General features: G+C 40.5%; 1 protein-coding gene across 7 annotated transcripts in view; it reads right to left on the bottom strand.

Moving 5' to 3' along the window:
• The window catches only part of LRBA (LPS responsive beige-like anchor protein), a 1,301,884-nt gene that overhangs the window by 1,157,131 nt on the left and 129,792 nt on the right, over window positions 1-14,961 (bottom strand). For all 7 annotated transcript variants that reach the window (XM_033940548.1, XM_033940584.1, XM_033940558.1 and 4 more), the window contains exons 18-20: window positions 11,952-12,044; window positions 5,464-5,572; window positions 2,457-2,538 (exon numbers count right to left, since the gene is read on the bottom strand). In XM_033940548.1, coding sequence (XP_033796439.1) covers window positions 2,457-2,538; window positions 5,464-5,572; window positions 11,952-12,044 — 284 coding nt within the window. The remainder of the gene's footprint in view (window positions 1-2,456; window positions 2,539-5,463; window positions 5,573-11,951; window positions 12,045-14,961) is intronic.

The raw sequence follows: 14,961 nt of genomic DNA on the forward strand, positions 1-14,961 counted from the left end.
GGAAATCAGAGGACCCCTGCCAGCAGGAAAGCTGCCTCTTGAGTCTTCAGCTGCCAGTCAGGCCACAACCAGAAGAGCCTTAACACCTTTAACACCCAGAATCCAAACACCACGAGGATGGGGAGGAAAGTGCAGCCAACACCGTATGTACTCCGAAGAAATGCAATTGGTGCCCATTCAGCCTGCACTAGAACTCCTGATCAAGGAATTAGCAAACAAAGGGAAAACACTGAGCTCCAAAGTTCAAGCAGGCTGGCTGATCAGGTCCCCGAAAGATCCACCTGACAGCTGCAGCCTAAAGTCTGCTCCTCTCACGCAGGCTAGGCAGTCACGGGAGCTGAACAAAAGCATTAAGACTGCAAAAAAAATGCAAAATATACTTTTAAAAACAAACAAAAAAGAAGATCGAGCAGATCAAAGTTGCTCCTGCACACTCACTTGTAGAAGAAATAACTGACTGGGGACAATAGAGAGCAGGTGCTGAAAGCAATGATCAGTATTTTCTGAAATGGACTCACAGGAGCAGATGGAAGACCATTGGTTCAGCATAGCATCCTTATTGCACTAGAAGTAATGATTTCATTTTTAACAGCAGTAGCTTATTCTGTTGGTATAGAAAGAATATTCTCTTCCTTTGGACCAATTCATTTAAAAATGAGAACTCGTTTGGTACCCTGAAAACAGAAAATGTTGTTGTTTTTTTTCCAGATTATGAACAAACAAGAAGATGAAGATGAGTAAGCTACAGAAGATAGTATTTTAATGTTTTCATGGGAGTGTGGCATTGCTCCTTTTGACCATGAGCAAGTCACTTAATCCCTCCCTCCACCCCCCACCCCAATTGCTCCAGGTGCAATTGATAGATTGCGAACCAGCCAGGACAGATGGGGAAAAATACTCCAGTACCTGAAACACGTTCTTTAAACCGTTCTGAGCTCCCCTGGTAGAATGGTATAGAAAACTGAGTAAATAAAAATAAATAAATGTAGGGACCTGGCTAATAGACTGTTTTTTAAAGATATGTTGCTTAATCTCATCAGTTAACAAGGATGTTTAAGTAAATACAAGAATATATATATTATAATGTTATTAAACTGGAAATAATTATGAGATTACTGTGAGGTGATCTATGTATTTCTAATAGTATAACCTCGGTAATTTTTTAAATATTTACTATGTTACTATAAATGTAAAACTAATCTGAATTATTTTTTTTTTTTAAAGAAGCCTTTATCTAGTTGTAAATATTAAGCAAGAATAAGTCTTTCTGTAGAAAACCATGATTTAAATCAAGATTTTCTGATTATTGATTTAAAATCAATTTTAATCAAATTCAAACCAGAATTTCTACCATCCCTTTGTAGCTAAAGAGCCTTAACAGCACAAAGAATTATGGTACAATCATAAGTAAATTTATTAGCTTTAAATAAATGAAATTTGCTAAATCTGGAAGCAGAGATCCTCATTTCTGGTAACCGTCCTCTATCCTTGATAACAGCCACTGTCCTTAAATTATATATCATAGTTTAGGTTCCAGTCTGATCGCCAAGTCATATGATATATCCCAGACAAATAGTTATATTCTACCCCATTAGAAATTTGTGTACCCATTTTCCCCATATAATTGGTAATGAATCAAATAGAGAACACACACAAACAGGAAGCAAAAGTCAAATACATATACACACACAGAACTGAGGGGGGAGAGGGGAAGATAAAAAGCAACAAAGTGAGAAAGTTCAGTAAATCCTTCATGTTTAAGAAATATAAATAGTAAATCAAAGAATTATTATATAAAAATTTTTTACAGTTGACAGGTACCTTTTTTCCTGCCCATATTTCGTGCTTTTATACTGATAATGATTTGAGGTTAATGTTATTTCTCTGTAATTTAGGCTGACTTCACTAAATAATGCAATCAGAGCTCTGCTGGAACCTAAAAAGGCATTAAGTCAAAATACACTGTGTGCATGCAAACCTTCATGAAAAAAATAAAATCCTTTTTAAAACATCCAGATGACAAAAACATCCGTACTAAATTACACTTAATTTTGACGTACTAAATTACATACAATTTTGACAGCAAAGGAAACTGGTTTTCCAAAGCAGACAAAACAGAGGTTGTTAGGCAAAGTCTAAGCCAACATTTTACTCAGTACAAAGAAAAGCAATAAGAGGCTGACCTTTAATGAAGACTAACGTTGCTAATCAAGCCAAGAGGGGCTCTTGCCTATTAGCCATTCTATCTGCCTACTGCTGAATACCAGAAGACAGTGGCAGCTTATACTACAGGTATCTTGGGACTTAATGAATTCCACGGCTTAAAGATTTAAAATCCCCCATATCAGTAATAATGATAACATTCAAGATGTCATTTCAGATCACAGGACTATGTCTTGAATATGAATAAATGGTATACTAAAATCCACATGCTTTTTAATGAAATTAGTTCTTACGAGGATTTTGAATTTTCACAGAGGAGTCTGGATCAGGATGCTGCTTATGCACTACCTGTGTGCAAATCTGTTCAATTAAGATCTAGAAGAGAACAGGAAGAAATTACATCAGCAAAGGAACTTTTTTCTTTTAAGACACATACAGTATACACATAGAGATACCAGTGGACAGCTCTCTCTCAATACCCTTAATGCAGTGGTCTCAAACTCAAACCCTTTGCAGGGCCACATTTTGGATTTGTAGGTACTTGGAGGGCCTCAGAAAAAAATAGTTAATATCTTATTAAAGAAACGACAATTTTGCATGAGGTAAAACTCTTTATAGTTTATAAATCTTTCCTTTTGGCTAAGTCTTAATAATAATATTGTCATTTATAGCTAAAGAGACATATGATCAAGAAATTGTTTTATTTTACTTTTGTGATTATGATAAACATACCGAGGGCCTCAAAATAGTACCTGGCGGGCCGCATGTGGCCCCTGGGCCGCGAGTTTGAGACCACTGCCTTAATGCAAATCACAACAGAATATTTCTGGGACTAACTTTCCATCCTTGGGTCGGACTCCTCCTCAGTCCTACCAGAGCTAGGAATGCTACAGAGAAAGCATGTCACAGTCCTGAGGATGGAGCACGAGTCTCAATCACTACCTCATAACCAAACTCAATGTACATGTACTTGATTTCCGAGGTACCTGTGTTCTGTATTACTGTGTCAAGGGCTGTCACTACAATGGCTGCAGCAATCTCACAGCAAACCACCAATATAAAACATCCTATCACAAGAAAAAACCCAAAACAAACCTAGAGCTAAAATAAGTGGGAGTTCCCTCCAACAGTGGACCTGGAAAGGCTTGTTGAAAGAAATATGTCTTAAGTTGTTTCTTAAAGCAAATTAAAAAAAACACTCCTCCTGTAACTGTGCAAAAAAAGCATTCCACAAAAGTGGTGGCTGATAAAAAACAGAATGAATTGCAAATAGTCCCCAAGCACTGGAACACAGCATCTATCCACACACATATGGTGTTACTAACTTACATAGAGGTTCAGGAGCATCTGTATGCACCACCTTATGGGTTAAAACAAAATCTTAAATTGCACTTAAAAGTACACAGGTAACCAGAGATAAGAAACAAACAATGGTAACATGATTGTATCTACTTCCACCACCTAACATTTTTTATTGCTAAATTCTGCAGCGTCTGAAGTTTATGCAGAACTGCAGTAGCCAATCCAATCAAAACCACATTTGTATAATCCAATCATAAACAACAAATGCAGAAGCATAAAAAAAGATTGCCGATCAATCAACCCCCATACAAACTACAACTTCCTTAACACTGCATATTCACTTCAAACAAAATTATCAACATAAGTAGTAAATGACAACTTCTCAATGACTATTCCCAAATACCAAAATGATGCCAGTCAAAAAATGTCCAAACAAATCCACTGAACGACATGGCACAACATGCACCCAAAACAACAAGGAGACAAGGGGAATGTCTTTACAACCAAAGCAAGTCTTTATTAGAAACAGTAAGTCTCAACAAGGATCCCAGTTTCGGCATATAGAAGACACCTTCTTCAGGGTCACTTTGCTGTAATTTTGAATCTGCATCATTTCTGCAAAGTGTCCCCTGAAGAAGGCATCTTCTATACGCCGAAACTGGGATCCTTGTTAAGACCTACTGTTTCTAATAAAGACTTGCTTTGATTGTAAAGACATCCCCCTTGTCTTTCCTTGTTGTTTTGTTTGTATCCCAAGACAAGGGGCATCTTCTGTTTTGTCCGTTTATAACATGCTATCTTCTTTTCAAAACACCATACTATGCATGCTCAACCAAACTTTAATAGTGGAAAGACATGCCAAACAGACAAATCCATATATGTCTTTTGTACTCTCGTAATCAGCAACAGATCAGTCACATACACGTAAGGACTAATTCTATGCTCCATAACCAAACTAACCAATGGGCCAATAAACATAAAATAGGAGATAAACACAAGCCCTGGGGCACCTGCAATCTAAGCACTGAACCAAAGATTCTTCTAGCCCACCAACCACTGTAAATGTCCAGTTAGCCAAACAAATCACCAAACCAAGACAACATCTTACCCCCAAATCCTTATTGACCATAATCTATACACTATGAGCTTATGATCTACCATATCAAAGGCCGAGGCCAAATCCAATGACACTACCAATGCCAACTGTCCCCCACCCAAACCACTCGCAATTCATTAACAACTTCTATCAAATTTGTCTTTGTACTAAAGTCTCTCCTATATGCTGTCTTTCAAGAATGTAACATTGCATGCTCTATAACAAAATCTGTCAATTGGCCAAAATAAAGGTTAGGGAAGCACTCAAAGGAGGCAAGAAAGGAGTAAGGTCAAGCTACTTGTGTCCTACATGCTGCTTTATAATACCCATACTTGGGGGCTTAGAATGTATCCACAAAGGAGACAAGCGACTGTATACACGCTCAAGAAAGAGCTCTTACATGTTTGAAAACCACTATTGAAATCTCTTGCTGAAGAGCTGCTCTGGACTTGTTCATTAGGCACCAACATTTTTTTCCATGGCCATCTTGATCAAGTCAGAAGGAAGACTGACTGGGCTAATACACAGTGCAATTTATCTTTGCAACTTTTAGGTACATTGCTTTTGGTATAAACATTTAAATAAAGCTTTGTGCATGAACACTTCCTAACAAGCAGTTGGCTTACAAAAGCTTAACAGCAAACCTGGCTAAATTGCCACCATCATCTGCAGGGGTCTCAAAGTCCCTCCTTGAGAGAGAAATTGCATTGAAAGCAGTGCATACACATAGATCTCATGCATATTAATTGGGGAAATCCTGAAAACCCGACTGGATTGCGGCCCTCAAGGAGGGACTTTGAGACCCCTGATCATCTGGAATCTATCAGAAATAAACATGAATTAAATATCCTAACAGTGTTTCTCAGTCAATTAGGGCCACTGGACTCAACAAATATTACAACCTCAAATAAGACATTGTATGTGGTCATGGTGAATGAGTTTGCGTGAAGCATCAGCCTTTCCACAAGTAGGGAGAACAATCCGTGTCCTAACATGATCTCGGTTTTTCTCCTGTAATTCATGACAAAAGCAGAGAAAGTGAACACTCACATTAATGCCAGTAGGAATTTCAGCTTGTTAATAAATAAAGGTTATAGCAGAATGTCATTTTTCAAAAGCAAAAAATAAAAATACTATCAAAGTCACATGACAATCAATCTTACACAGTAATGCTTGGTGCTACAAACCACACGCAACTCTATGCACAATGCTCACAAAACTATTTTTAAGCATGGTTACTATGGCTGTTATTTTAACTGGACTCAGGAAAGTAAAGCTTTACTGAAAGTATACTCATATCCATCACAGATCATATGATCTCCAAGGCGGCCAGTTCTATAATTGATCAGTTTTCCAGCTCTACCATACAAATATGTAAACAGTTCTACAATGTCAGGTAACAGTATTTCCAGTTAGATTACAACAGAAACCAATCCATTTCCTTTTAATCTGTATACCACATCTTTTGTCCAATAGCTTTACCCATACAACATAAGCAACATATTCAGATTTACACTATTTTTAGTTGGCCTTTATATTTTTTCATAATAGACTAATTCTAGAAACTATTAACAAATATAGCAATTGAGCCAATGCACAAATGGGTTAATGGCCACACTTCAGTCCCATTCAGAAAGGAAGCTTCCACAGTCTGTCCTGTTTTTTGAACCCCTGTTGAATCAATTCAGAGTACCACAAGGATTCAAGAGGTGCAAATGGGGAATTTTAAGGCCAATGCTTTTGCAGATATTGTGCACTTGTTAGACCCTGAGAATTGTTTTTCACATCTGTTACAGAAAATTTGACACCTTTGGATTGGTCTTAGGCCTAAGATTCAACTTGAATACAATATGAGACTTTTTCAGTTTTGGCAGCCCCTCTCAATAACTCTCCCCCCCCCATGCTTCCTCCTGAAAAATCTGTTCATCGGATAAGTTTCTCCTATCCGTACCCTTCTCCAGTCTCTGTGCCATCTATTTTGCTGCACTGTGTACCTGGAGCAGACTGCCTGAGTCATTATGTCAAGCTCCATTTCTAGCAGTACTAAAATCCAAGCTAAAAGCTCACTTTTTTAATGCTGCTTTTAACTCTTAACTCCCACTCATCATAGGATACCTATGTCCACCTTACCATTCTCTCTGAGAAAAACCCTATATATCCTGTTTGTCTGCCTAAATTAGATTGTAAGCTCTTCTATGCAGGGACCATCTATTACATGTGAATAAAGGTCAGCCAGTTGAAGTACTAATCTAATCTAATCTAATCTAATCCTTAGGTTTGTATACCGCATCATCTCCACGTTCGTAGAGCTCGACGCGGTTTACAGTAGGATAAATAGTACTATATCTAGACTTTCAGAAAGCTTTTGACAAAGTTCCTCAGGAGAGGCTCCTGAGAAAATTAAAGGGTCAAGAGCTATTCAGCTGTGGATTAAGAATTAGTTATCGGACAAAAAACAGAGGGTAGGGTTAAATAGCTATTTTTCTCAATGGAGGAGGGTAAATAATGGGATTGGTGCTATTTATTCATAAATGATCTGAAAATTGGAATAATGAGTGACATGATTAAATTTGCAGATGACACTAGCCTGTTCAAAGTTGTTAAAACTGAAAAATTGCACGAAGACCTTAGGAAATTGGAAGACTGGGTGTCCAAATGGCAGATGAAATTTAATGTGGACAAATGCAAAGTGATGCACATTAGGAAGAATAACCCAAATCATAGTTACCAGGCTAGGGTCCACTCTGGGAATCAGTGCCCAAGAAAAAAATCTGGGTGTCATTGCAGACAATACACTGAAACTTTCTTTCTAATGTGCGGAGGCAGTCAAAAAAGCAAACAAGATGCTAGGAATCTTTAGAAAAGGGATGGTAAATAAGATTAAGAATGTTATAAATGCCTCTGTATTGCTCCATGGTGTGACCTCACCTTGAGTAGATATAGAAATAGAAAAGATTCAAATAAGAGCAACCAAGATAAAGGCTATGGAACTCCTCTCTTATGAAGACTAAAAAAGTTAGGGCTCTTCAGCTTGAAAAAGAGACAGCTGAGGGGAGATTACATTACATTACATTAGAGATTTCTATTCCATCATTACCTTGCGGTTCAAGGCGGATTACAAAAGATTTAAGGTTGTTCTGTTATAAGAAGAGAACAGTGGTCTGTTACAAGAAGAGATTAGTGGTCATGACTAGTGAAGGTAGAGAATAGGGCGGGTATTTTCAGGGAGTTAAGAAGAAGATAGGAGGAAATGAGGTAATCGTGATGTTAAGACTTATTCAGGGATTTCTTGAAGAGTATGGTCTTTATTTCTTTTCTGAATAACCTGTAGCCCGTGGTCGTTATCAGCAGATTGGAGATTTGGTTATCCAGTTTTGCTGCTTGAGTGGCTAGGAGGCTGTTGTAAAGTTTTTTTCGTTTAACTTCTTTGGCGAGATATGACTGACATCTACAAAATCCTGAGAGGTGTAGAATAGGTATAAATGGATCAATTTTTCTACTCCATCAAAAATTACAAAGACTTGTTACAGGGAAATATTGTTTCACTCGGAGAATAGTTAAGCTCTGGAATGTGTTGCCAGAGCACCCGGTAAGAGCGGTTAATGTAGCAGGTTTTAAAAAAATATTTGAACAGGTTCCTGGAGGAAAAGTCTAGTCTGCTATTGAGACAGACATGGGAGAAGCCCTGCCCTGAGATTGGTAGCCTACGATGTTGCTACTATTTGGGTTTTTGCCAGGTACTTGTGTGACCTGAATCAGCCACTGTGGAAACAAGATACTGGATTAGATGGACCACTGGTCTGACCCAGTATGGCTGCTCTTATGTTCTTATGAGGTATTGACAAAAAGAAGGTACATTCACATATTGTGGAAGTACCAGCTAATACAAAACTATTGGAAATGATACAAAATTATTTAGGGGTTTTACTGGATAAGGAGCTAGAGTTTACATATCAGTGGATATTGAGTGCCCATGCTCTTTTGGAAGCTTGGAATGCATGCACAGGGTTTATTCAGAGGGCATGCACAGTGATCACAAAAGAAAATTTACTGGCTCAATGAGATAAAGATCTTATTGGTGGTGTTGGTGTAATGAACTGCATTTTCTAATGATAGAGAAGATGACCATGGAAGGGTAGCTTGTTAGAAAGGCAGCATTTGGTGGTCTGAGAGAACAGCATGTCACCTAGAGCCAAATAGTGAAGTACTAAACACTTGGAAAGGTGTCTGGGTTAAAATTTAAGACTGAAAAGTAATAGAAATAGTGAGAAAATACCAGAGGCGTAGCAGTTGCTCTGAAGGTAAGGTGTTGGTAGAGCGGGGGATCTGGCTTACAAGGGCTCTACTTGGCATAATATATTGCCTAGCAGAGAATAGTTGGATTGAAGGGTTGGGGGAGAAAGGTTGGGAGCTGCAGTACAGGTAAGGATGTGAGTACAAGAATGGATGTGGGATGTTGGTAGTACATTTTTCAGTGAGGAAGGAATGGTTGACTATCCCTGAAGATAAGGGACATTCAAGCTTTTAGAATATCCATCTGATGAATTCTACTAGTCCTTGGTGGATCGAGTTGATGGAGCAAGGATAGGATTAAAGGAAAACTGAAAAAGTTATGTTATGTTGCCACAGGGAGACTGGATATCAAAGTAATTTTGAAGTGCTTAACCAAATCACTATTATGCATGTTTCAATAAAGATTTAATATGTGAAAGGCAATTCTGTAACGAGATGCCAACACTTATACAGTGGTACCTCGGTTTACGAGTGCACCGGTTTGCGAGTGTTTTGCAAGACGAGCAAAACACTCGGCAAACTTTTGTCTCATAAATCGAGCACTGCCCTGATAAACGAGCACTCAGCAATGGTGGCCCAGGTGTGAATACCTGCCTGCGGGTGCTGCAGCGATTCCAAAGTGGTGCCTTCCTTCCCTCAGAGTCCCCGTGCGGCTGCCTTCCCGCTTCGGCCGATGCCTCTGCCGTCCGTCAGCGCCTCCCGGCTCCCATCCAAGCCGGCCGCCATCCTGAACGAGCATGCGCGTGGTGAGCGTGTTGTAGGGGAAGTGGCTGACTTAGGAGAGGAGAGGAGAGGTGAAGCTGCGCGCATGCTCGTTCAGGATGGCGGCCGGCTTGGATAGGAGCCAGGAGGTGCTGACGGACAGCAGAGGCATCGGCCGAAGTGGGAGGGCAGCCACACGGAAACCCCGAGGGAAGGAAGGCACCACTTTGGAATCGCTGCAGCACCCGCAGGCAGGTACTCACCCATGGGCCACCATTGCAAACTTTGGTTGTGGAACCAATCTTCTGAGTTTGCATTAAGGCCTATGAGGAACTTTGCTTTGATAAACAAGCGTTTTGGATTACGAGCATGATCCAGTAACGGATTATGCTCGTAAACCAAGGTACCACTGTATGTGTAAATGTGCAGAATACTGGTATTTATGCAGGTAAGTGCATACTTCAATACATAAGTGGCAGCAAAGTAACTACACTTCTTCCTGATTCACAAGTTTAGGACTCGCGACTTCGGTTATTCGCAGTTTTCTAAATCTGGAATCACCCCCACCTCCCTCCAGCCTCCCGGATCTCTCCACACCTTACCTGGTGGTCTAGCGGTGAAACGGGGCAGTAGCAATTGTCCTACTCTCCAGCCCTGTGCAGTGACGTCCACAAAAATGGCTGCTGTGAGTTCCTGTGATCTCATGAGACTACAGCAGGAACTCACGGCAGCCATTTTTGTGGACAGCTCTGCATGGGGCAGGAGCGTAGGGCAATCGCTACTGCCTCGCTTCACCACTAGACCACCAGGTAAAGTGTGGAGAGGTCTGGGAGGTGGGAGGGAGGTGAGGGCGGAGATTATTTGTGTTTTTCGATATTCGCAGGCCGGCTCTGCCCCTGACCCCTGCGAATATTAAGGGGGAAATGTAAATGCTACTCTGTAAAGGTGCCAACACACACAAGCTTATATGACACAAAATTAGAAAATCAAAAACAACCACACTCTCAAAATGTTTGCAGCACAGTAATCACACACACCACGTAAATGCTAAGGAGTGATCCACAAATAGTTTCCCAAGAGTCTACATAGAAACAAAATAGGGATTAGCAAGCATTAATTAAATGGCTTAATATTGTGAAAATTATCATGAGGAAGGGAAAAGCCTCATATCCCCTCCTTCAACCCAACAATATGTTAAAATTGTAGATAAATAGGAGGCTTTGTAGGGGTTAATATAATCACTGGCATAAAAAACCTCCTCTATAATCTTTCACTATATAAAAGCCTTATGCAATGCAGTAGAATCCCTAAGTTGTTTAAACTACATTGAGAGACTATAATGATTAAGCAGCTAATGCTTCATCTACAATTTTAACAATTTTAACATATTGTTGGGTTGGAGGAGGGGATATGAGGCTTTTTCCTACCTCGTGATAATTTTCACAATATTAAGCCATTTAGTTAATGCTTGCTAATCCCTATTTTGTTTCTATGTAGACTCTTGGGAAACTATTTGTAGATCACTCCTTAGCATTTACGTGGTGTGTGCGTTTACTGTGCTGCAAACATTTTGAGAGTGTGGTTGTTTTTGACTCTGTAAAGGTGAGCATTAATAGCATAACATCTAAATGCAAGGGGAAGTTCACAGACCATGGTATGTGCTTCCACTTAATGCATGCAACTTACAGAATACAGTAAATTACTTTGCCCTTGCCAAAGACAGGCACCTGCAGTTATGCCAGGTCTATGGTTTATTTAATAGCAGATATGAAATGTAAAGTGTGTCAATGTTAGGTTGTATTAGTATTCTTTAACAGCATCTGGGCACCCAGATGCTATAGAAAAGGCTTTCACTGTGCAGAACCAAGATGCTTAAAAAGAGGTACCCATTTTATAGAATTACACTCTAAGGCAATTATAATGCAGAATACTAAAATCATTTTAAGAAATTCAATAATCTGATACACACTGCCACACTTTTAAAAATTTAATTCATACTAAAAATGTTAAATTCATTTTACATCGCAATTGTAAGATAAACACTATGGTGCACACTTAAAACAAAACATGTTACCTTATATCTCTACACATGGGAACACTCCTTAAATGTTCCCTTCAGCCTATCCTACTAACTCAATCCAGCATAACAACCTGAAAAGTCTCATTTTAACCCTTTAATTGACAGATAGTGAAATGGCAGCTTTACGTAATTTGATGTTGAATGAGAGCAACAGTGATCTTATGGGATATCTCCCATAAGTGCCATAGGAAACATGTTGTTTCTGAGCAACTATGCAAAATAAAGGGTTAAAATATTTTCAACTATAGTATACAAATAACCCTCTCAAATAACTTTCATTTGCCTCTAATGCTATTACTTTACTCATCTACTTACTTGGGTGCAAGATGTTTCAGAAAGTATCCCAAGACTTTCAGGCCTTGCACTCGTATCCCTTCACTTCTGGATGCCAGAAGTTTGTAAACCACTCTAAAAATAAATAAATAAAGAGAAGGAGAAAAGTTTCAGGCACAAAATACTAGAGAGGCTCAAATTAAACCAGAATACAACACATGTATTCTGCTAACTCTGCTAACCCTGGTTCCTCTGTACATCCTGTTTCTCTTTAATGAATTTTTCAAAATAAAGGCATGAATTTCATGAAGCTACTAAAAAGCTACCATAAAAGGAGAAATTAGGTTCTTACCTGCTAATTTTCTTTCTGGTAGTTTGTAGACTGGTATAGTCCTTACGAATGGGTAATATGCCTCACTGCTACCAGCAGGTGGAGACTGAGATCAAACTTGTGTATATCAGTATAGTTGCCCCTCTTGCTACTCCAGTTTGCCGAATAGCCAAGCAGAATCTAGGAAATTTCTTAACTGAAAAACAGTAAATGACACTCCAAACAGGAGTGTAAGAAAGCAACAAACATCTTTAAACAACTGTTGGAGCATGTATAGAACTTGATCCTGGAAGTAAAACATCCCCACAGCTCACCAGCTAAGCTTACTGAGCCATCGCCACTGTTCTTAATTCTCCCCAGCATTAAAAAAATACTAGAACAGAAAAATTCAAAATCTACACATGAGCAAAAACCCACAAACACCGCACAAAGACAGACAGGGTGGGGGACTATACTAGTCTACAAGCTAACAGAAAGAAAATTAGCAGGTAAGAACCTAATTTCTCCTTCTGTATCGCTTGGTAGACTGGTATAGTCCTTACGAATGGGATTTACCAAAGCAGTACCCATCAAGGGTGGGATCCCTGAAGGGCCAACACCAGAACACATTCACCGAATACCGCATCCCGACGCATGTGAACATCCACACGGTAGTGTCTGTCAAAGGAATGCAGAGATTACCAAACTGCAGCCTTGCAAATATCCACTGGAGGCACTAAAGAAGACTCAGCCCAAGAAGTTGCCTGACCCCTCGTGAAATGAGCCTTGAAAAAGTCAGGAAAGGTTTCTTCTTCAGAAGATAAGCGGAAGCAATAGTCTCCTTGATCCAGCATGCAATAGTAGCCTTAGAAACACCATCCCCCTTACGAGGACTCGCTAGAAGGATAAAGAGATGATCTGATTCCCTGATCTCCTGGGTCCTCTGCACATAAGAGCGAACGACCCGACTGACATCCAACTTGCGCAGCTGTCTCTACTCAGAAGAGCCCTCCTGACAACCCAATACTGGGAGGACTACAGATTGATTGACATGAAAAGGAGAAACTGCTTTTTGAAGAAAGGAAGGAACAGGCCTCAAGACAACCCGTGCCCTAGAAAATTGCAAGAAGGGACCCCTACAAGAGAAAGCCTGCAGCTCAGAAACACGTCTAGCTGAAGTAATGGCCACCAAGAAGACCACCTCAAGAGTAAGGTCCTTCAAAGAGCAGTCGCCCAACGGTTCAAAAGGAGGGCACACCAGAATGGACAGAACCAGATTCAGATCCCAAGATGGAACAGAGGGTCATACGGAAGGCCTGAGCAACTTGGCTGCCCACAAGAAGCGAATCACATCAGGCATGGAAGTCAAACACTGACTTTTCAAGAACCCCCGAAAGGCTGGCAAGGTCACAAGCTGAGCCCGAAGAGAAGACCAAGTCAGTCCCCTATCCAAGCCATCCTGCAAGAACTCTAAGATGTTAGGCAGGGAAGCATGAAAAAAGACCACTCCACGCGCATCACATCACTCCTCAAATAGACGCCAAACCCTCACATAAGCCCAAGAGATGGAAAGCCTCCGGGACCCCAGAGCGTTGAGATCACTTTATCTGAATACCCCTTCTTACCTAGGCGACCCCTTTCAAGAGTCAAGCTGTAAGATAGAAAGGACCCGGATCAAACATTGGAATGGGACCCTGATTTAGAAGGTCATCCAAGAGAGGCAGAGGAAGAGGATCCTCCACCAGATGCCTCACCAGATCCGCATACCACAGTCAAGGCCAATCCAGAGCCACTAAAACCACGAGGCCCGGATGGCGAATTATTACGGAGACGAACTCTGCCCACTAATGGCCACGGAGGGAACACATACAACAGCCCTTCTGTTGGACATGGTTGAACCAAAGCATCCAGGCCCTCAGCCTGACCGTCTCTGCAATGACTGAAGAAGTAGGGTGTTTTGGCGTTGACACTTGTGGCCATCAGGTCCATGAGAGGCTGACCACAAGACTGCACTATCAACTGAAAGGCCACGGGGCTTAGACACCACTCTCCAGGATTTAGCACGTGATGACTTAGGAAGTCCGCCTGAACATTCTCCACTCCAGCTATGTGGGATGCTGAGATTTCTTGAAGGTGTGACTCCGCTCAGACCATGAGCAGAGTTGCCTCCTTTTCCAAAGTGCTCCGCCATATGCTCCCTATCCAAATTATCTGAAATTGGAATAATAGGAACAGTGATGAACTGGTTCTCAGACTTTCTACAAAATAGAGAGTACATAGTTAAAAAGGGATGGGGAGTTCTCCAACCCCTGGAAGGCTTTCTGTGAAGTCCCACAAGGATCCCCACTATCCCCCATCCTATTAAACTTGTTCATGAGCTCACTTAGAAACATTAAGCTAGAAGATGAAACCTTACTATCCTATGCAGATGACATTCTTCTTCTCATACTCATAACAAACAACCTAACCAAAGCCATCTGCTTCCACACAGCTCAGCAAAATGCTCTGACGAGCATTAATCTTCAATCTGGTACCACCCTCACAGTGGAGAAATCCTCAAAAGTGCTTGGCTGCATCCTGGATGAAACACTCAAGATGGAACCCCAAGTCTCTAGCTTCAGGAAAAAGACCATCTTCTCCATGCGCCAACTAAAACTCATTAAGCCATACTTCCATCAACATCACTTTTCGCAGATCATCCAGTTGATAATATTGCCTCAGCTGGACTACTGTAACTCAGCC

This window comes from Geotrypetes seraphini, chromosome 1 (assembly GCF_902459505.1).
Source record: "Geotrypetes seraphini chromosome 1, aGeoSer1.1, whole genome shotgun sequence".
In the NCBI taxonomy this organism is placed as follows: Eukaryota; Metazoa; Chordata; class Amphibia; order Gymnophiona; family Dermophiidae; genus Geotrypetes; species Geotrypetes seraphini.